The 23,452-nt window shown below is 42.4% G+C and overlaps 1 protein-coding gene and 1 pseudogene across 2 annotated transcripts in view; one reads left to right on the top strand and one right to left on the bottom strand.

Annotated features, from left to right (window-relative positions):
* LOC105465595 (spermatogenesis associated 16) overlaps positions 1-23,452 on the top strand; it is a 264,722-nt gene that overhangs the window by 228,674 nt on the left and 12,596 nt on the right. For both annotated transcript variants that reach the window (XM_071091250.1, XM_071091251.1), the window contains 2 exons: positions 1,922-2,086; positions 4,659-4,742. In XM_071091250.1, coding sequence (XP_070947351.1) covers positions 1,922-2,086; positions 4,659-4,742 — 249 coding nt within the window. The remainder of the gene's footprint in view (positions 1-1,921; positions 2,087-4,658; positions 4,743-23,452) is intronic.
* Positions 12,529-14,722, bottom strand: LOC139355356 (B-cell CLL/lymphoma 7 protein family member C pseudogene; annotated as a pseudogene).

The following is a 23,452-nucleotide window of genomic DNA, read 5'->3' as shown; positions in this document are numbered from 1 at the left end:
TCTACCACTTGCAATCATCAATCTTATAGGTTTATGGATTTTCAGATAAATGATTAATCAGAAAGAACAAATTACTGTAAGAAAACATTCATTGAACAGCATGTATAGGTGTTAGGGACAAATAAAGCAGATACAGCACGATGGTGCCCAGTCTTTATTTCCAAGATTCTAGAAAAATGTCAGCTTCCAAAGGCTGCTGTCAATCAGAATTTGAGTATGGCCTTTCAAAAAGAAGTGCTTTCTAATTTTAAGTTGAACTTCAGTAATATTAGTTTCTAGCAGTTTTTCTCCTTAGAGGAGATTCTCTTAAGAAAGTGAATTATATGTCTGCCTTCTCTGATTTCTGGAAGAAATTGTGTTTCATAAGTATGCGCAAACCAAAATAGTCTTTACTCAGATACTAAACTTTAAGGTGGTGGTTTGTCTCAAACTTCTGTTTGAGATATTTGAGTATCTGGGGAGGCACCTAGCTGAAATTCGTATTTCTAGGGCCACATAACAAGAGATCATGATTGGGTGAAGCCCAGCACTCAGTTTGCTAACTGCCAAAGTCCACAAGCAAGCGTAGTGATTCTGGTGTAGGCAGTCCAGGGCGTCCCTGCTATAAAGGGGCACTTGGATGCTTCTCTTCTGAGGACCAGGATGTACAATGCAATTGCCAAACTAAGTCCTCTTTTGAATTCCCATTTCTCATCACCCTCCAAATGCAGCAGAATCTCAAGGCTTTTACGTTAACCCTTATACACCCCCATGTCAAAAGTACTTTTTCTTAAAGATAAACTTAAGAATTTCATGACGAACTTTGTCTCTCCTATCAAGCATTACAATTTGTATTAAACGTTTTTAAAGATGGTAACATCTCCTCTTTTGTGCGTGGCAGTAACACGCACGTTGGTGGGCCACTTTTTTCTAAATGTGCCTCATCTTAAGAAAGCCTAAAATGCCAATAGATGCATGGGAGTTGGCAGTCCTTACAAAGGTATACAGTAGTCTGTGTCAAGATGGAACATGTTAGTTGTTGAAATGGTCCTAGTAGACAGAGGGAAGCTAGTCAACAAGAAGAAGAGACTGTGTTATGCCCAGACTGTTTGTTCCCCAAAGAAGACCACCAGAGTCCAGAGTCAAAGCCAAGCGGCAAGGATCTTTACTACGAGTTCGAACTTGGTCCCTCCTTTACACAGTATACAAGAGGGCCCCGATCAATGCGTGCGTTTGCTTTTTATAGCCCGAAAGTTGCAGGGGAACAAAGAAATTCTTTTGGCTCCCGCGCTTTCAGTAACCTTGAACGGCTGTCTCCTTATCGGAGACTTTCCAGGTGGTGTTTGTACTGGGCTCAGGGAGTTTCGAGCCCGGGGGCTGAGGAATGTGCCCAGCTCCTTTCAACTGTGCAAGGCTATCCAATAAGAACTGGAGATAAAAGCAGAGCTAGAGTTTTCATGTAAGCTATTGGGGTAAACAGAATTCAACTTATACAACATTTGTCAAGATTTGACCTGCATTAAAAAAAAAATTTCTTTCAGATAAACAAGATAGTAGGCAACTCTTAGCTCTTATGATGCTTTGGTGATATAGATAAAGTCGCCCCTTCTAGGCAGACACAGCTGTGTGGGATCACTCCTGAGTGAGTGAAGTGCAGATTCAAATTCAGTCCCCTCTTTTTCCCTCAGCCTAACTCCTAATGCAAGACAATCAGCAAATCAGTCTCAACACATCTCCAAAGGACTCCCTTTTATGTATATTTACCTACTAGAAAAGGGGTATAAGACAATACTGTAAAATGATAGAAGGAAACATGTATTTGTACTAGATTCCATTGTTTCAAAAGATGTAAATACATTATCACGAGCCCTGACTTCCATCCCTGGGGAGAGGTCTATTCCTGCGGTTTTATTCTAAAACATTTCTTTTACTTTGAGACTAGGGGAGTTTTCCTGCATCCTCAGGTGTGATGGAGAAGTTGCAATATGCCGGCCTCCTCAGCCAGCTGCAGAGAGTAAAGGAGCAGTCCCAGGTCATTAATCAAGCAATGGCAGAGCTAGCAACCATTCCCTACCTACGGGACATCAGTCAACAGGAGGCAGAATTGGTAAGTATTTTTCTTTGTTTAAGGGTTTCATAGGCCCAGCACCAACAGAAAAGTGATACGGTCTGGAAACAAAAAAAAAAACTGTGGTAATAAATGTAGTCTGAGGGCAAACTCCCCAACCTTCCTGAAGCATTCTCATGACAAAACTGAAAACTGTAGGAAGGTGTGTGTCTGGTTTTTATTTGCTCACATTAACTAGCTCCCATTATTACAGCAAAAACATTGTGATGTGTAGAAACATAGAAAGGGGCTGGTTATTTACATTGTGTGTCAGGCTTCTGGTTTTTGGTAAAATGAGATTAATAAGCTCCAAGATATATTGATACATGATTCTCTTTTATGAAAAAGTGAGAGGACAAAAGAGTAATTATTGTATAGAAAAATGACCCTACAAAATCATCTTTAGAGTTTTCTCAATCACTTCTAGGGTTAAAATAGATAATGGCAGTGCCAACACTAGTACCTTTAGATAAATCAACAAAAGTTGTTTATTTGAAAGGAAAATGTAGCTAGTCAACATAGATGGTTTTTTTTTTTTTAACTGAATTGACAAGTTAATTCAGAAAACCAGACACTTTAGCCACACACAGACCCAGGCAAAAGCTAGTTGAAGGGATTCTCACAGAAATAATCTTCAGATAGATATGCATATTATAACCATAATTAATATCAGAAATGGTAGCACATCATTTGAAAAACAGTTTACTGAACAGTGTGTTGCCCATTCAAGGAAAGGTAAAATTTACTCCATATGGAGCTCCTAGTGTGTTGTAGGGAAAGGCCCTTTACTGTGAAGCTTTAATTGAGAGTAGCTGAAACTAATTATAGCTCCGAATTGAATTCACATAGTAATGATAAGAACAGCCCAAACTGATTACCTGTAATTTTCAGATAACTAAAGAAACCCTCCCTCTTTGAGCTTTTTAAGATTTAATCAAGAAATGAGCTGCCAACATTTATAACGTTCATCTAAACCAGCTAAAAGCATGTTAAATAAATACTGATATTCAGAGTAAGCATACAAAGTTGTATGACTAGCCAAATAATAAAACTATGCATACTAAAGATGAAAACTATGAAATAAGTCTATGAATCAAGGAATTACCAAGTCAAAACTGGCAATGATACTTTCTAAACCTTTATGTTTGTGTACAAAAGAATACTTTCTAAAAGGCTAAGTGTTTATCCTGCCATTCATAAAGCACTCAGAAGTATAGTAAGTATAGAGCTTTCAAAGTGCATATTATGGCCAGTTTTATATGATTAATGCTTCTCAGAGATAAGAGGAAGAAAAGAAAATGTTAATTTAAGAAGCCGGCAAAATGTTGATCCTGTCTTCCTGAAAAGCACATTCAAGATTTAAATGAAAAATACAAGGGAATTCTCTGCACTTAAGTCTTCTTAATCACACATCTATGGCTTTTTTGTTTTGTTTTGTTTTTGGTTTTTTACTGGAAATACTTAGTTTTCAAAATATACACAAAGGAGCCTCAAAGTAGCATTATTGACATTCCTTTCTAAAGTGTAATTTTTCTCTATTTGAAACCTTAGAAAATGAAATTTCGTTGGATATTCTTGTACTTATATGCCCAGCAGAAAAAAACTGAAATATATATGGATGTATATCTGTATGCCAAATATTCAAAACTTATGTATCTTATAAGGTTTCATGACCTTCAAGAATAGATTTTACTTTGCAACTCACAAAGAGAATTAATCCTAGTAATACCCTGTATGCTGCTATCTAAACAGTGACTGCTTAATAGAAAATTTTTGAGTGACTCAATTCTCTCTCTTCCTGCTTACACTCTGCAATATCTAAACCAAAGAAAGATTATCTAAGGGTCCATACTGTTTGATGCCATAGTGAACTGAACTGGTATTTTTTGAGAACTTTTTTTAACCTTTGAATATCACACGGCTTGATATAACTTCATTTCATTTTTGTGGTCACCTATGGACCATGTGTACAGGATAGTTTCACATTAGAGTACAGTAGGTGCCTGTTTGGGACAAAGGTTAGAATGTTTAAAACCTTTGAATGGGACCTAAAAATTTAAAAAACTTGGCTCTTTTAAAATTGTAACAAAGAAAAGAATAGTAAAAGAAGTTAAATGAACTAGATTCTTTAAAAGGCAATAAAACGGCACAACTATAGTATTGTCCTCTGGTGAGCTTTTGCATGATGCCTAGAATTATGATACATTAGCCTCAGGAGAAAACGCTAAAACGCATTCATGTACTACAAGCCGTTTCCCGAGAGAATTAACTACTGCCTTCATTCTTTACAACCCAAATCTGGTTTTCACAAAACATCAACACTTACTACATTAAAACCTATATGTTTTCTACAAATTTTCAAGGAGAATCTTTTCATTGTTTCAGTATTTTATATCTGCAATAATATTCAGCAATGACAAGCAAAGATGAGGTGGCAATATTCATTGTAGGAAAGATGAGTAATAAAATCATCAGCGTACAAATGATTTTTTAATTAGGTTTTAATCTATGTATTTAGAGAAGTTACTTCTGTGTGAATTCCACACTGATAATTTTTATCTTGGTGCCACAGCTGCAGTCACTAATGGCAGATGCTATGGACACCCTTGAAGGAAGAAGAAACGATAATGAACGTGTGTGGAATACAATCCAAAAGGTAAAACTTTGAGCTGAAGGAAAAAGATCTATTATTCTCAAGGAAAATGTCCATCTTGGGTCAAATCTGTTTGGAGGATAAAAAGAAATCCAAGTTCTTTGGGCTGTTTTTTGTTTTTCTTTTTAAAAATAAATGCAGCTCTCTCCGTGGAAGTGTGACCAAAATCAAATATGGATTTATTTAATCTGCTTCTTTTCCAACAGACTGTGTTCATATGCTTTCATGATTTTTCTTCATTATCATGCTCATTTTCATATTCTATTTTCATTATCTGTGCCTTCGTTCTCGGTTTTGTAATTCTTTAAAGCCCTTTCATCAGTGTTTTAGTCCACTCCCCAACTATATTTCCACTTTTTTCACTTGAGGAATAATGACTACAATTCAGGGAACTACAAAGAAACTAGCACATTGATGTTTGTTGTAAAAGAGTAACATACTGGTTGTTAGAAATAGAGGAACATCCCATCGTTGGCTACTGGGGTTTAAATTCAGGAAGTGCCGAGATGCACCTGGACCCAAGTACTCAGGAGACTTGTGTGACACAATAGGACACTCTGAAAATGTGAAAGTTAGTAATCTTGGGTCTCCAGTCAAGCTCAAAGTAGTAAGTTCTGATTGATCAACTCCCCATTCATCTTCCTCCCATCATTGTAAGAACCCACCAGCAGAGACTGGCATCAGGAGATGTGAAACAAACAAAAGAACCTTCAGTTTAAAAGCCAACTCTAAGGGATTCTGGAGCATCTGAGGAAACACGTGTCTTTTGTAATGAACTCAGAGGCCCTGTGATATACAGTTGACCCTTGAACAACATGGTGGTTAGGAGCACAAAAATCTACATTTAGCTTTTGGCTCCCTAAAAACTTAACTACCAATAGCCTACTATTGACTGAAAGCCTTATGATAACATGAAGAGTTGATTCACACATATTATATTGTACATATGTATTATATACTGTATTACAATAATGTAACCTAGAAAAAAGAAAATATTATTAAGACAATCATAATGAAGAGAAAATATATTTACTATTCATTCAGTGGAAGTCAAGGTCTTCACCCTTGTTGTCTTCATGTCGAATTGGCTGAGGAGGTGATTGGTCTTGCTGTCTCAGGAGTGGCAAAGGCAGAAGAAAATATGCCTATAAATGGACCTACACATTTCAAACCCATGTTGCTCAAGTGTCCACTGTATGGACAAAAAACCAGAAATTGACTGTCAGCAAATATGTGTTGAATAGATATCTACCATGCCGGAAAAAAAAGTTAGATATTGGGAATATTGTGCTCAGCAAGACAGGCACAGCCCTTGCCTGTATGGTCCTTATAATCCACAAAGCTACTTATGGGCTAACTGAATATTACGGAATAAAGGGGATGTTCAATGATCTATGGAAATAAATGGCAGAATAGCCTTGTCTAGGTGGTCAGAAACACTGTCTCTAAGAAAATGATATTTACACACTGTTTAAAGAATGTGTAGTGGTTTTCCAGGTAAAAGGGGGTATTTCTAAAAAGAGGGATCACTTTGTACCAAAAGTGGTTTTTTTTAAAAAGAATGGCACATTCAGAACTAACCAAAAAGTAAATAAGGTATTTCAAAATGAAGTGCAGAGGCAGGAGAAATTACAGAAGGACTTCTAAATGAAGTTTGGATAGTTTTAGAGTACATTTAACTAGAAAATGTTTTTAGGACATCTTTAGGGCTGTGGTAGGGAGAAGAGATTGAGGGGCTGCAGAAATGCGGGGACGTCAGTGATAAAGTAGGGATCGTAATCCCGGTGAGATATGCTGGCGTCTTGGTTTAGGGTTGTGGGCACAGAGAAGAAAAGAAGCAGATGGACCTAAGAAATATTCAGGAAGCCACATCTATAGGCCTTGTTCAACTGATGGGATCTGGGAGTTGAGAGAATAGAAATGGTTAAGAATGATGCCTAGATACTTGCTTGAGCAATTGAGCAGGGATAGGGAAAGGTTTGCTGGTGCCATTTACTAAAGAAGAAGATACTGTCATAGGAGCAGCTTTTGGCCAAGAATATAAATGCCTTTAGAGTTCAGTTGGGAGAAAGAAACCGTGCCAGATATATGAATGGAAATTTAATATAAAGAATGGTTAACTAATTTATGAAGTTGTTAATTAGGTAACTGAAGAAGGAAAGGAGAACACTAAGTCATCACAAAGAAAACCATTAAAGAAAGCAACTACCATGTCTTAGGGCTGGGTAATCAAAGAGAAGTTGGAATGGCTAAAACTTAGAAACTTAGAGCAAGGACCCTGCTATGCCAAAACCCAGACCCCCTACTAGAAGGTGCTGCTCAGCAGGTAATGGTGTCCCTGAGGTTGGAGTCCTGAAGGGCTGGGACCTAAACCTCCAAGGAGGGACCACTAACCCACCGGAGCTGTGGGAAGTGATGAGGAGGTGGGTAGTAATGGATGTAGTTTGCAACTTTTGTAAAAACTAAATTTGGCTGCTACTGCAGAAAAGAAAGTATGTTTCTGATTGAAGGTTTGTTGATGAGATACTCCCAGGAACCCTAAAGCAGACAGAAGTAAACAAGAAGCAAAGAAGCAGCAATTCCCTTCTTTCTCCTCTAATGCCCTCTGATGATAGAATCTAACAGTTGACAAAAAAAAGAAATGGAATTGCAGAGTCCTAGCCATATTTATCACAGGGCTGAGTATAGAAGAGCAGATTTGGAGTTGCAAGGCTATAGGTTAACAACTGGCACAAAAGTGCGCCTATGTTCACATAGGGTGCTGGCAAGACATCCAACAGGAAATACAAAAGCCTTGGGTTCTGGATAAAAGACTGAATAAAGATAGATATTTCTTAGTCATTGGCAAATTGTCATTAGCTGAAATCATGGCTTAGAAAGAGTATAATAGAGTAAGGAGATAAGAGGGCCTTGAGAAGCACATTTCAAACTTAGGAGGAGAAGCCTATGACAGAGACTAAGAAGGACTGGCAAGAGGAATTAGAGATAGAGCAGCCAAACGCGGTCCTGATGAGACTCAGGCAATATAATCACACGTCTCTGTTGGTTCTAGAAATAGTTATTTAGAACAGGGGTCAACAAACTACAGTCTGCAGGTCAAATCTAGCATATTACCTATTTTTGTCAATAAAGTTGATTTCACACAGCCATGCCATTTATTTACATGTTATCTAAGTCAGCTTGACTGAGTTAAGTAGTTGCCACAAAAACTATAATAACGCACAAACCCTAAAATATTTACTATCTAGCACCATCAAAAACATTTGCTGGCTGGGCACAGTGGCTCATGCCTAAACCCCAGCACTTTGGGAGGCTGAGGCAGGCGGATCACGAGGTCAGGAGTTCGAGACCAGCCTGACCAACATGGTGAAACCCCATCTCTACTAAAATTACAAAAGTTAGCCAGGTGTGGTGGCGGGTGCCTGTAATCCCAGCTACTCAGGAGGTGAGGCAGCAGAATCGCTTGAACCCGGGGGATAGAGCTTGCAGTAAGCCAAGATCGTACCACTACACTTCAGCCTGACAGAATGAGACTCCATATCAAAAAAAAAAAAAAAAAAAGTATTTGCTGTACTCTGGTGTAGAGCGTTACCTCTCCCCCAAAAAATTGCATTTGTACAGTAAATATTTGTATTTACAAATCCAAATGGTAATAGAACAATAATCCCATTATCACCTTCTAGGGACCAGCTGAAAAGATACAATAAGGATTGACATGACATCTGTCTCTATCATGTAAACAACAACTAATTTCACCTCACTTGAAAGATCCTTGATACCCATGTTCATAGGAGCACATCCTATGATGGATTTGCCACTATTTTGCCACTATTGCAGTTGTTATCTATTGCTGTGTTACAAGCCAAACCACTCCAAATGTAGCAGTTTAAAACAACAATTCAAGACCAGACTCCTGTAGGTGGCTCTTACTCAATGCCTCTCATTCAGTTTAGTCAAATGGCTTCCATGCATGGGGCTGGAGTCATCTGAAGGCTAAGATGGACTGAACTCCAAGATGGTTCGCTCACATGGCTTACAGTTGACACTAATCCGCTGAGGTAGTTGACTGGAGTACCTAACCGTGGCCTCTCTATGTGAATTAGGCTTTAAACAGCGTGGCAAAATAGTGGCAAATCCATCACAGAATGTGCTCCTATGAACTGGGTTTCAAGAAGGGGAGTATTTTAAGAGAAAGGAAGTAGAAACCATCAGTCCTCTTAAAGGGTAAGCCTAGAACTTGCACAGCAAATCCCATCACATTCTACTCATCAAAGCAGTCACAGGCCAGCTTATGTTCCAAGAGTTGGAGGAATCAATCCACCTCCTCTCAGTGAAGGAGTAATATGTGCATTCAATGAGAGAATAAAATGAAGGCACCATCTCGGAAACAATGTACAGTAGCAGGACTGTGACTGTGTGTCCCAGGCTAGAAATCATACATTCAAGCAAGCAGGAGGATAGTAAAGTCAAGGCCTCCAAGGCTGAAACACAGTACAGCCACTCTGCCCAACCACTGGGTATCTAGAAAGGCTCACTGGTGAGCAGCCAATCTTTCCAAATTAAAAGCCCTGATAATGATCATCACTTTCTAAATGAGAGGTCTTCAGGAAGATGTGAATGGGAAGGAACAAGGTGCCAAATTTTTCCCAAGGGCTTTTAATTTGGTTAATGTGATTCTACAAAAGATGATCGTATCACTTTCAGACAATTCCGGTAGCAAGTAAGTAATTTCCTTTTACTGCTACAGAGTTAATTTGCGTGTGCAGAAAAAAAAATAATTAAAAAAAAAAAAACCTAATTGTACAAGCTACACTGTGTTCTGAGCCCAGTAGAAGTTGATATCAGCATCATCACCTCTGAGATCTGTTATCTGTAATAGAAACAGCTGTTGTACCTAATGAAAACACTTGAAATTTTCATCTGAAGCAGCAGAATTATAGCAGAACCTCCTAGTTCCACATAGTTAAAGGGTCTGTCAGAATCCCCATTACCTAACACAATTTTCAGGGCTCTACTTTGTTATAGGTCTATAAAAAGCCGATCAAGATGAAATCTGATTCATGAAAGCTGACCTCCTGTCTACATTCTGTTTTCTTTGAAGTTTCTCTAAGAGCCCAGAAAGAGAGGGAATGAAACAAATGTATTTTCTCCTGATTCACCAGAATGGAAATATATTCTTTACAGAGTTTTAGGAAAGTGGTTGTTGTTTTGGTTTGGCTTTGCAGAGTATTTCCTAACGATTAACTCAAGAAAGATAGATGCCTATAGGTTTAGCAATGCAAACATAAAATTACCAGGTTATGATTTAAAAAAAAAAAAAAAAAAAGGTAAATTTTAATGTGTTGGAAAGTCCCCTGCCACAGCATGTTTAATTAAGGATAGAACATTTGCTTAGTTTTGTTAAATAACTAAAACACCTGAGGAAACATATTCTTTTGAACATCCCACAAATCCTATTGACACTTTGCTCATTTATGTACTCATCACACATTTACCGGTACGTCCTCTGTGTCAGTCGTCATTCTAGACACTGGAGAAACAGCCGTGAACAAGTGTGCCCTCATAATGTTTACACTGTACTGAAGTAGGCAAACACTGCCTAAAGAAATACAGGATATGTTATAAAGTAGTGAATGCCGCAACGGAGACAAAGCACAATAGGAAAATGGAAAGTGCCAGAGGAGAGAGCATATTGTTGGAACCGAACTGTCGATTCCCTCCTGGGCAGGGGTCGCCGCGAAGGATCACCGACACGAGATTCACAGCAGAGAGTTATTTATTACTAGCGCGCTAGGGTCCCAAGCTCTAAGTTGGCCCTGGGACCCCGACTGCTTGTTACAGGCTGTTTATATAGGCAAACACAAGTTCAAACACAGCTTATGGCGCGAAATTTAAACAAAGTTTAAGGCGCAAAATCATTGAGTCTAACTATGGCCTGAGCAAGGTGTCTTATGCTAATTGGTTAGAGCAGGACCTTATGAGGTTTTTTTTTTCCTGGAGTTGTTGATTCCGGGAACTTTGAGGCAGGGTGGGACCCCCGGAATTGGCAGGGTGGGACCCCATGAGGTTGTTTCCCGGAATTGGCAGGGTGGGACCCTATCAGGGTGGGACCCTATTGAGGCAGGGTGGGACCCTATCCAGAGCCACCTGGTGTTAATTTTTTCTATATGAGGCCTAGTTTCTAAGTTTTATGAGGCCTAGTTTCATTCCCTCCTCTTTTTGTGTCAGAGGCTCAATCTTGAGCCTCTTTTTCAGTCCTGAGGGTCTGGTATTGTTGGGTCAGAACCATAGCACGTAATCTATTTTTAATAAGGGTGAGTAAGTGGTTGAGTATGCATGGCCTGAAAGTCAGGATGAGCGTGAGCAGGATGAGGGGTCTTAAGATGGTGGAGATTAGGGTGCTAAGCCAAGGGGATTGGTTGTACTAATTTTTAAACTAACTTTGTTGAGATTTTTTTTTCTTTTTTTTTTTTCTTGTCTAATCTTTTTTTAGTTTTGCCATAGAATTTTTAACTATTCTTGAATGATCTGCATAAAAACAACATTGCTCTTTTAGGGCTGCACAGAGCCCGCCCTTTTTTAGAAAGACAATTTCTAGTCCTTGTCGGTTTTGTAATATAATTTCAGACAGAGAAGTCAAGGACTTTTTAAGTTTTGTGATAGATTGTTCTATGGCTTTAAGGTTTTTATCTATGGCTACTTTAAGTTGTTGCAGATGATGGTTACTATGCACTAGGGCTGCTGTCCCGGTCTTAACTTTAGCCGTTACCTTAATTCTTAATATGTCGGCGAGGGTGTGGGAGATTAAGGGCGGGGAAGTGCTTTGAGGAGCTTTTAGTTGGGGCTTCTCCGATATGGAAACCGGGGGCTTTCTAGCTTTTAATAAAACCTGGTTTGGCTTTACTGCAACAGGGGCAGTGTCTGGATTGACTAATAGTCTGATTTGGAGGGGAATTTTAGGCGGGTTGTGCTGGTATAAATAGAGACCTTATATTAATTTTGTTGTTATCTATCTGTTATCAGATTTTGCTGCATCTTTAAACTTGATGCAAACCAGGTTGCAATTTTCTGAATATCGGGTTGTGGTACAGGGCTGGACAAAGGGCATAGTTATATACTAAGGTTTTGTGGCTTACTTTTACTTTTTATTATTAGTAGTTACACAGGACCAGTTTTTGCAATACAAGTGAGTCAGATTTCTACAAGTTTTTTTATTGGTTCTGTCTTGCATCCGGGACAGGCATAAAACCTGTTCCGGCTGATGGACATTTTTCTAGCCTGTCCTTTTTATTCTTGTCTATCCTGAGGAGTCCTTAATAGGACTCCTGTGGGACCAGTAAACCGGGGGCCTGTGTCTTTTATCTTTCCTGCTATTTTTTTTTTTTTTTTTTTTAGGTTGAAATAGAGGTCTGGAAACTAAGTCTTTATAGGAGTATTCTCGGAGGTCTTATTTAAGACCTCTTGATTACTAAAATTAATTATCTGTCAGGTCAGGCTAAATGGCCGGTGGGGGGTTAGCGTCAAAAACTATACTAGAGACGGCGCAGGGAAGAAGGGCAAACAATAAGCAAGGAGTTAGATACGAGAGAGTCTTATCTTGAGCGGGTCCGCGGAGCGTCGGAGTTTCCATGTCTTAAGTGGTGTTGGTCCGGACGTCTCTGGAGCAGCCTTGGCGTGGGATGCGTGGATCTAAGTGGAGATTCCGTCAACCTTTATGGCTGTGGGTGTGGTCAGGAGAACAATGTAGGGTCCTTTCCACCGAGGCTGTAGTCCTTGAGTGCGATGCCGTCTAACGTAGACAGAGTCTCCCACCTGGAAGGGGTGACTGGTCTGTGGATGTCCTGGTTGGTACAGTTCTGCCAAGGGGGCCCAGATTTGGGCCTGTACTGCTTGGAGTCCTTTTAGCTGGGCCTGTAGGTCAGTCTTAGGATCGGAGGGGGAGAAGGAATTAAGCAAGGTTGACAAAGGGGGAGGTCCTCCATAGAGGATTTCATATGGAGTGAGCCTAAAACGGTTAGGTGTATTCCGGGCCCTTAACAGAGCTAAGGATAGGAGGCGTCTCCAATCTTTTAAACCAGTCTCTAAGGTCAATTTAGTAAGGGTCTCTTTTATTGTTCAATTTATTCTTTCTACCTGTCCTGAGCTCTGGGGTCTATAGGCACAATGTAATTTCCAATTAATCCCCAATATCCTGGCGAGCCCCTGACTTACCTGAGAAACGAAGGCCGGCCCGTTATCTGACCTAATTACCTTGGGAAGTCCGAATCTAGGAAAGATTTCTTCCAAAATTTTCTTGGCTACTATGTGTGCCGTTTCTTGCTGGATGGGGTAGGCTTCTACCCATCCTGAAAAGGTATCTACAAACACCAGTAAGTACTTATATCCAGCATAGTGAGGTTTTACTTCAGTGAAGTCTATTTCCCAATAGACTCCTGGGCGGTTATCACGAGTTCGTTTCCTTTCTGGCACTCAGGTAGCCCCATCGTTTACCTGCTGACAGACCTTACAGGCAGATGTCACTTTTTCTGCGAGGGTACTTGCCTTTGGGATTAGAAAGTCAGTTTTTTCAATCAGTAATTTTAGCTTTCGATTACTCAAGTGTGTCCAGGCATGCATCTGCTGGATCATTGCCAGGGCCTCCTTGGTCAGCATTGGGGGTTCGTCAGTGCTGCCAGCAGTTATGCCCCCGGGATTTTTCTCTTGGCCCAGCCGTGGGGGCTGAGCCTCTTTAGGGACCCCTTCTGGGGGTCCGGCAGGTGACACAGGGCGGCTGGGCTGGGGGCTGCCCTCAGGACTGGGCTTTGTGCCTTTTTGCAGGGAACTTTCCGAATGGAAACTCTGGTTGCTGTTCTCATTATTGAGATCCAGCAGGATGAGAGAGCTACCCCCTCGGGGACTGGCGCCCCTGCCCCGACGTTCCCGGCCACGGGATCTCTTTGCCCCGCCACCTGCCCGCCTTCGCTCCTCCTCCTGGGGGTCCACCACTGGCACTCACTTGAAGATACGAAGGGAAGTGTCGCCTACAGTCACTCATTGCTTCTTCCATTTCCGGACCTTCTCGATGGTCGCCATTACCTTCTTGATGTTATCTTCGGCCCGGCTCCGGGTCTCGGCCCGTACGGTCCGGCCGGCCATGCTGGCGGGGCTGGGGCCGGAGCCGAGCCCGCGGCGGGGCCGCCTCCCGTCTGGCGGGCTCAGGCTTGGCGCCAGGCCCGGGCGCCGCGATCTCGGCCTGCCGTCCCCCCGGGAGTTGGCTGCGCCCTCTTTCATCCTTAACGCCTCCGCGAGTCCCCTGTTCTTTGCAGTAGGCACACTGGTCTTTTTCCACTTTTGGCCGCCTCCGCTTCTTTCCCTCTCTCCCTGGTCCTTTCTTTCTCACAACTGCCGCCAGGATTTTTGTTAAATGCTTATCCTTTACTCGGTTCTTACGATCCTCTCGCTCTATCTGTTCCTTCGCTAACCTGGCTTCCCTTTCCTTAGGGGTTTCTTTCTTATCTTGGCCAAATTTGTGGGGCGTTTTCCTGCCCCTTTGAGACCCGCCAACAGAGCCTGGCGATAGATTCGGAGACTCTCCCTACCTGGTGCCGTTTCATAGTCCTAGTCCGGGCGGGTGAGGGGAAATCCCTCGTCTATTTTATTGGGAAGTTGGGTTGGGAGGCCTCCTGGTCCTGGCACATTTTTCCGGGCCTCCAAGAGGACTTGCTGCCTTTTTCAGTGGTTAAGAGGACCTGCAGGAGTTGCTGGCAATTATCCTAGGTGGGCTGGTGGGTGAGGAGAATGGATTCTATTAACGAGGTTAGGGCCTGAGAGTCTTGGGAAAAGGAAGGGTTATGGGTCTTCCAGTTATAGAGGTCAGAGGCAGAGAAGGGCCAGTACTGGACTGTGTGACTGACAGTACGGAGGGGAAAAAGGGAGGATTGCTAAGTGGAAGGGCCTTCTGGGTCCTTAGTCCGCCGCAAGCGGAGACGAGGAGGTGTCGGCAGCGGCGTCCGAGGGGTGAGTTTGGGCGGGGCTGGAGGAGGAGATGGGGTGGAGGGAGGGGCCGAGGGAGAAGTTGGAGAAAGGGTAGGGGTCGAGGCGGTAGAGGAAAGAGCTGGGGACAAGACAGGGGGCAAGGGTGAAGTGTAAGGTGGAGGTCCCCGAAGGGGGTTTTGAGGTGGAGGAGGCAGGGGGTCGAGAAGGAGGAGGTCCCTCTGGGGTTCATCTGGGAGGACTGGCTTATGCGGGTCCGGATTCCGATTCTTTGGGGCTTCTAAGGCAAGGAGGGTAGATTGGGATGGGGAAGGGGAATGGAGGAAGGGTTTCACCCAAGAGGGAGGATTTCGGACCAGATCCTCCCAAATAATTATGTAGGCCACCTGGTCCGGGTGTCCAAGTGGCCCAGGATCCATCACTGTTGCTTTAACCTGTAAGATAATTGGGAGGTCAAATGTTCCGTCCCGGGGCCACCCAACATAGAGGGTAGGCCACTTGGACGAGCAGAATTTTCGCCATCGTCCCTTACGGACTTTTATGGAGAGGTTGTGGGCTCGAGCCCGAACGTCAGGGAAGTGAGTCAGGGTCAGAGACAAAGGAGTCGTCAACGTCTGTCTTATTTCGTCCACGTATAACAAACAAGGACAAAACGAAAGTAACAAAAACAAAGACCAGACAAGTAAGGAGAAGCCGCGCGGCCAGAGAGTGGTGCCACAAGATCATAAAATATTCAGACGGCAGGGGCGACCTGCCTACAGATTTGAGGAGGCTGACCGAGTCATTAGCCTTCTCCCAGACTACCGCCAGGGCATCCCCCAGGGCGAAAGTGGGAAGGTGCCAGACACGTCTGTCCCCCTTCCCCACTTAATTCAGAAGGAGTACTCCCCAGAGTTCAGAGTTAGCCGGCAAGACAGACAGAACAAAACGAAAGTACCTGGTAGGTCCGTTCAGTCAGCAGTCCGTGGCCCGGGCCAGATGGGTCTCCGCCGGATGGGTCGGGGGTCCTCGGACGACCCCACTTCCCGGCCAATGCACCAAATGTTGGAACCGAACTGTCGATTCCCTCCTGGGCAGGGGTCGCCGCGAAGGATCACCGACACGAGATTCACAGCAGAGAGTTATTTATTACTAGCGCGCTAGGGTCCCAAGCTCTAAGTTGGCCCTGGGACCCCGACTGCTTGTTACAGGCTGTTTATATAGGCAAACACAAGTTCAAACACAGCTTATGGCACGAAATTTAAACAAAGTTTAAGGCGCAAAATCATTGAGTCTAACTATGGCCTGAGCAAGGTGTCTTATGCTAATTGGTTAGAGCAGGACCTTATGAGGTTTTTTTTTTCCTGGAGTTGTTGATTCCGGGAACTTTGAGGCAGGATGGGACCCCCGGAATTGGCAGGGTGGGACCCCATGAGGTTGTTTCCCGGAATTGGCAGGGTGGGACCCTATCAGGGTGGGACCCTATTGAGGCAGGGTGGAACCCTATCCAGAGCCACCTGGTGTTAATTTTTTCTATATGAGGCCTAGTTTCTAAGTTTTATGAGGCCTAGTTTCAATATCATGCAAATATCAGGTGAAAAACATCCCAAGTAAAGAAAACAGCACATGTGAAACCTGAGATTGGGCCGGGCACAGTGGCTCACGCCTGTAATACCAACACTTTGGTAGGCCGAGGCGGCGGCTCACCTAAGGTCAGGAGTTCCAGACCAGCCTGGCTAACGTGGTGGAACCCTGTTTCTACTAAAAATACAAAAAAATTAGCCAGGCATGGTGGCACGTACCCAGCTACTCAGGAGGCTGAGGCAGAATAATCGCTTGAACCCGGGAGGCGGAGGTTGCAGTGAGCCAAGATCACGCCATTGTACTCCAGCTTGGGTGACAGAGCGAGACTCCGTCTCAAAAAAACAAAACAAAACAAAAAACACCAAACCTGAGATTGGAGTGTGCCAAAATGCACAAGGAACAGCAAACAGGGTAGGGTAAAAAGCTGAATGAGTGAGAGTAGTAAGAGATGAAGTAAGAGGGGACATAATGGTTTGCAAAGAAGCACTCTAATCTGTTAAGTTGGAAATAGATTGAAGAAGGCAAGAATGGAAGCAGGGAAATGAGTTAGCCGGTTATTGTAGTGAGAGCAAAATGGTGGCTTAACCCTTGAACCCAGTGGTAGGAGTGGAGATAAGAAGTCATCTATTCAGAAGGGCAAAGGCTGATTTAGAGGGAGACTAGTAAAAGAAAACATGAACAAAATAAAACAAGAAAACCCTGAACTAGCATTTTGGAGACTGGATCAGTCATAAATTAAATCAGAAGCCACTTCCTTTCTCTGGTCCTCGGTGTTCTCATGTGTAAAATAAGGATATTGGGCTGGATGATTCTAAGTCCCCTTGCAGCTCTGATTGAACAGGTCTTTTGAAAATCAGATCATCAAATAAAAGGATAGGAGTTAATATTTTATGAGCTCTTAGTAGGGACCCAAACTCTCCTATTTACTTTACATATACCAAACTCATAATCCTCACGAGAGGTAAAAAGTATAATGTATTAAAAAGAGAAGTTTAGCAGTTTGCCTAAAGTCACACAGCCAGTAAATGGAGCTAGCAAACGATCTGACCCCGGGGGCCTAAACTCTTTCTCGATAAAAGTCCAGGTTTTTAAATGACGAGTTGATGGGTGCAGCACACCAACATGGCACAAGTATACATATGTAACAAACCTGCACATTATGCACATGTACCCTACAACTTAAAGTATAATAATAATAAATAGCCGGGCGCGGTGGCTCAAGCCTGTAATCCTAGCACTTTGGGAGGCCGAGACGGGCGGATCACGAGGTCAGGAGATCAAGACCATCTGGCTAACACGGTGAAACCCCGTCTCTACTAAAAATACAAAAAAAAAATTAGCCGGGCGAGGTGGCGGGCGCCTGTAGTCCCAGCTACACGGGAGGCTGAGGCAGGAGAATGGCGTAAACCCGGGAGGCGGAGCTTGCAGTGAGCTGAGATCCGGCCACTGCACTCCAGCCCGGGCGACAGAGCGAGACTCCGTCTCAACAACAACAACAACAACAACAAATAATAATAATAATTAATAATAATAATAAATAAATTTAAAAAAAAAAAAAAAAAAGGTCCAGGTTTTGTGCTGCCTGAAAAGGCCTGAGTGACTAGCATTGTTGTCTGTATAGTTGAACATTCAGGTGTGAGGCCCTCCAACCAAAGTAGAATTTAGCTATAAACCAGCCCAGTTTGTCTTCAGTTCTCAAAATAAAGTTCTTTCAATCTGAGCTAAAGAGTCACTGAGGAATTTGTGCTTAGTCCACCTCTGTAACTCACTTGTATAGGATCCTCCATCTTTGTTCCTTAGTTTTCCATCTATATCCAGAAAGAATACAGAGCCTAAATCTGGAAGTCCTTAACCATTAATTCAGCTTGCATTCGTGGGACAGCGGGCAAGTCATAGCCTTCTGAGAAGCATGATGTGTCCTTACCCACACCACTTTTAGATCCCATGATTTTCTGTTACCATTGAATCCCAAGGTCCCTTGGAGTTTTAAGAACTAGGCTTAAAGTAAATAGAAAAAGGGTTCTTAAAAAAAAAAGTACCAACTGTTAAGTTGGAACACTTCTATTTCTTCTTGTCATAGAATCAAACAGCTAAGCAACACACTGTCCGCAACTAAGAAGAAAAAGTTATTTGCTCTTCATTTATAAAGCCTAAACCTGGCATTGAGAAGATCAGCATTTAACATGACATAAAGTATTGTCTTGTTCTGCTGTGGCTCTGGATCACTGATTGAAAACTAAATGAGGAAAATAAAACTTTGTTACATTAAAAGTAATGAGAAAAGTGCTCCAGCATATACTTTCGGACCTGTGAGTTTTCCTGAGGAGAAATGCCACTTTAAAATTTCATCTAATATAATATAGTACCTTCTAAGCTTCAATGAATCCAACAAACAGAGTATAGGTAGATCTCTTTAAACCATCCATATGAATTTATTCAAAATTATTTTACTGCTTGTGTTCCTTTTAACCTCAAAATCTTAACTTATGAATCATATTCATTGTGATCATACAGAAATGGCATTCATTGACATACTAATTTGGTCTTTCAGATGAAAATGTGATGGAGTTACGTGTTACTTAGCAACTCTGTTCTGTTCAAGACTGTTGATGTAGGCAAAGCAAACAGGAGAGAACACAAATTTGGGAAATGGGGCAGGGGCAGTTGGTTGAGAAGGTAGAAGGAAGAGCAAATTGGAACGTGTTATTTACTTTCCATATCAGTATTTAAACCCAAATCCTTCCAGAAACTCTTCTGAGAGAGATTGTACACGTGGCACTATCATTCATCGGCCAGTCATTTGGGCTGATACGTGGCTAGGTTAGTACTTCTGAGAGTACTGCTGTCTTTTCAAAGATTCAGCAGCCATACCATTCATTTGCAAAGCAGTTTTTCCAGCAGTCAGCCTTTTCCTGTGTGTCTTGTTCTTTAAGGAGTCTCTGCAGATTTATTGCAATTTGATTGTGAATCTTCTTGCTTTTGGTTATGGGCTTCCTCATTAGCATATCCCCAAATTCCTTACAGTGTGTGTGCTCCAAGCACTGCTAAGAAGTTCTGTCCAAGGTATAGTGCAGATCATGCAGGGAAAGAAACCTAAGTGCTTTTACTGCTGATCACGCTGGGGAGGAGAGGAAAGGTTCCGAGGACAAGCAGGGAAGGAGCCAAGGCCCAAGGGGCTGAAAGAGGCCAGGTTCCTGGGACAAACAAATCTGTGTCAATGGCATCCAGGCCAACAACTGCAGTGGAAGAGCCTTAACTAAAGTCCTGGCAGAGCCTCGTGATTGTGGTCAGAAGCTAAATCCTGGAGCAATCGGACCCGGGAAGGGAGGACCTCATTTTCAGATGTTTACAGAGCAAAGCCCAAGCCTCGCCTGCAGAATGGAGAAAGCCGAAAGCCTTGGTCTGGCCATCTTTCCCACCACAGTGCGATGCTCCAAATCTAGATGGTGAACTTCAATTATCATTTAAACCAACATCTTTCTCCTCTGACTTCAAGGGAAAAGTATAAGGTTAATAGGTAAAACATTTTCAGCAGCTGCATTTCCTAATCACCCACTTCCCACCTGTGCTTGGCCTTGCCTCCAAAACTGGAAACACCTCTTTTAAGTGCTTTGTTGGCTGAAAATACTGTCTTCTAAAACCTTGATGATTTGGCAGGAAACCTCTGCAGCAGAAGTATTTCTGTGCAGGTGGCAAATCGTGGCATAGCCCTCATCTAGGGAGCATGTATCCAAGAGCTTGGCCACTTTTAAACAAGAATTTATCAAGGGGCAGACAAAGCTAATCTGCCACCATTCACATGTACCTAATAAAATACTGTTACCACACAAATTATCAAACTATGTTAGTTTGTCTGAAGCTTGCTTTTTAATAACTATCACAATTGGAACAAGCTATAGAAAAATGTATTTCAAGCTATAGAAAAATTAATTAATAATGATGATGACAGATGTTATCAGTTTTTATTCCTGATGTCTTAGTGTGTGCCAAGCATTTCAATACATTATCACATTTAATATGATTGCAACAACCCTATAAGAGAGACGTCTCTCGAAAGATGAGGAAAAATAGCTGTGTAGAATTAAAAAAACAAGTCCGACTTTGTAGTGACAGGGTTTAGTTTTGAATCAGATTTGTTTGGGTCAAAGGCTTGTTCTTAATTGTTAGCTCGCACACTTGTATTAAACCAAACAAAGCTGCCACAAGTCAATGGCACAAAGAACACTGCCTGACCTAAGGTCAGATTCCGTAAGACAGCCAATGAGACAACCTTTGAGTCTGCTTTTTGGCAGGGAATCCTTTGTTCATCACTAGGTCACAGCTTGCTGCCCATCTGGCGACTTGCCCACACTGCTTCGTGGTAGCTGCCTAACCCACTGCACTTCCCTGAGTCATGATACTCTTACTGTCCTCCCTTACCATCCTTCCCTTTGCAGACATATCATGTTAAGGTTTGCTTTGGTAGCTCACTATTTTCCCTCTTTCTGCAACTTCAGAACTTCAAGGAAACAGCTTAGAAGTCTAGACATTTCTGCAGTCTACTTACTGTTGCCCTGAGGGTCACCCTCTGGTGAATAATCTGAATTATCATCTGCAAATGCATTAGGCTTTCAGTGAAAACACAATTTTATAAGCATATATTGCCATAACCCCTCCAAGTTTTACCATCACAACACAGGGGGTCTTGAGGCTGGAAGTGGACCAACACAAAGTCTACCACCTCCACTTCCTGAGCACTTTCTCTCCCTGATCCACTTATGAGCTAATTTATGGAAGTGACTAAAACAGAAATTGGAAATGCTCATATTAGTCCAAACCTATTAGAGGAGTTTTATCTTTGCAAAAGTTTTTCAAAATACGTCTTTCAAAATTTCAGTGTGATATTCTGGTGAGAGGAGTGGAAACATATATCTCAATTGTATTTTGAACTGAAGAGTAAGTTTGTAGTTCCTTCTATACATTGCTTCCTTTAAATTACTAAAAGTGTCTTCTTTGCTTGGCAGCCCAGCATTTTATTGCCTGTCTTTTATACATTAAGTTTTGCAATCCTTTATAATTCTGGAGAATAACAGAATAACAGCTTATACCACTTGGTAGCTAAATGAACCATAGGACATCTTCCATTCTGTATTGAAAGTGGGATTAATATGGAGTTCAGAGCAATTGACTTGTAGCTCATTCAGTCATTTATAGTGTACTCATTATACCTTTCATCTTTGGGAGAAGGGCAAAAACAAAAGTGCCTGTCCATGCAGCTCTAAAGGAAGATATGGATCATTTATCCTTCTGATTATGATTTTCTTAAAATGATACCTGTGGAGAAGGGGACAAGACTGGAATCTAAAACACACACAAATTCCACAGCAAAATATACCCATGTCTCTCAGCATCATCAAAACTGAATTAAACTAATGTGTACTCTACCAAAATGACTTTCTGCTGGAGAATAGACTCTGGAGAGGAACACGAGAGGACTAGTGAGGAGTGTGGACATAGTGGACATATGTTGGAGAGATCCTAACTTAGATGTAGAATAAAGTAAGACCTATCTCTTATTACAAGAAATTTGAAAGGCTTTTAACTTCCAAAGACCTCTTATGGAAAGAAGGCCCCTTCAGCTGTGCAATAGGTGATTCACTTTATCACATTGATAAAGGTATCTAGAAGCAACTGATCAAACTGATTTGAGAAATGAAAGCACATCTTCCTAAGGCACAGGGGTCAAAATCATTTTTTAAAAACCTGTGATAGAGTATTTCTACTTTGAAGAATATGGAGCAGATGTGCTTTCCCCCATTCACCCCATTACATACAATTAAAATTCCTAGGTATGGCTGGGCATGGTGGCTCATGCCTGTAATCCCAGCACTTTGGGAGGCCAAGGTGGGCAGATCACCTGAGGTCAGGAGTTCGAGGCCAGCCTGGCCAACATAGAGCGAAACCCAATCTCTACTAAAAAAATACAAAAATTAGCTGGGTGTGGTGGCACATGCCTGTAGTCCCAGCTACTTGGGAAGCTGAGGCAGGAGAATCACTTGAACCCAGGAGGCGGAGGTTCCAGTGAGCCGAGATCATGCCACAGAACTCCAGTCTGGGTGACAGACCAAGACTCCGTCTCTCAAAAACAAAAAAACAAGGTATCCCAATCTTCCTATCCTAATAGGGTAGTGTCAGAGAAGAACAAATAGGGAGTCTAGACTTTTATCCCCAGTAGGAAGTAAATCTCTCCTTTTCCTTCCCCATTCTTGCTGGTATGGTGTTGGATGAGACCTGGTAGAAAGTCAGGATTTTTAGCACCCAGCAATGGTAGTGAGTCTTCTCCCACAATGTCGTGTCAGTGAAAGCCATGTGGGAAACAGTGATAAAACATTCCTACCCTCCAAACCACGAAGGTATCAGTGGAAACCCAGTGAGGAGCTTGAACTCCCATCCCCAACCAGAAGTAATGAGAAGCCTCTCCATCAGGTGTTATGGAGGGTGAATTGGGAACCTGAACTTCTGTTTCCACGTGGAAGTAATGAGGCAGATCCCTCGTAACAAAATACCCAAAATGTCCAGACTTAAAAGATCACTCATCATACCAAGAACTGGGAAGATCTCGAACTGAATGAAGAGAGATAATCAATGACTGCCAAAACAGAGATGTCACATATATTAGAATTATTGACATTTTAGGCCGGGTGTAATGGTTCATGCCTGTAATCTCAACACTTTGGGAGGCCAAGGCAGGCAGATCACTTGAGACCAGGAGTTTGAGACCAGCCTGGCCATCATGGCAAAACTCCATCTTTACCAAAAATACAAAAATTGGCCGGGCGCGGTGGCTCAAGCCTGTAATCCCAGCACTTTGGGAGGCCGAGACGGGCGGATCATGAGGTCAGGAGATCGAGACCATCCTGGCTAATACGGTGAAACCCCGTCTCTATTAAAAAATACAAAAAACTAGCCGGGCGAAGTGGTGGGTGCCTGTAGTCCCAGCTACTCGGGAGGCTGAGGCAGGAGAATGGCGTGAACCCGAGAGGAGGAGCTTGCAGTGAGCTGAGATCCGGCCACTGCACTCCAGCCTGGGTGACAGAGCAAGACTCCGTCTCAAAAAAAAAAAAAATACAAAATACAAAAATTAACAAGGCATGATGGCACATGCCTGTAATCCCAGCTACTCAGGAGACTGAGGCAGG

Source organism: Macaca nemestrina, chromosome 2 (genome assembly GCF_043159975.1).
Source record: "Macaca nemestrina isolate mMacNem1 chromosome 2, mMacNem.hap1, whole genome shotgun sequence".
NCBI classification, from domain to species: domain Eukaryota; kingdom Metazoa; phylum Chordata; class Mammalia; order Primates; family Cercopithecidae; genus Macaca; species Macaca nemestrina.
The sequence above is the reverse complement of the archived record's forward strand: the minus strand, read 5'-3'. Positions and strand labels throughout refer to the sequence as shown.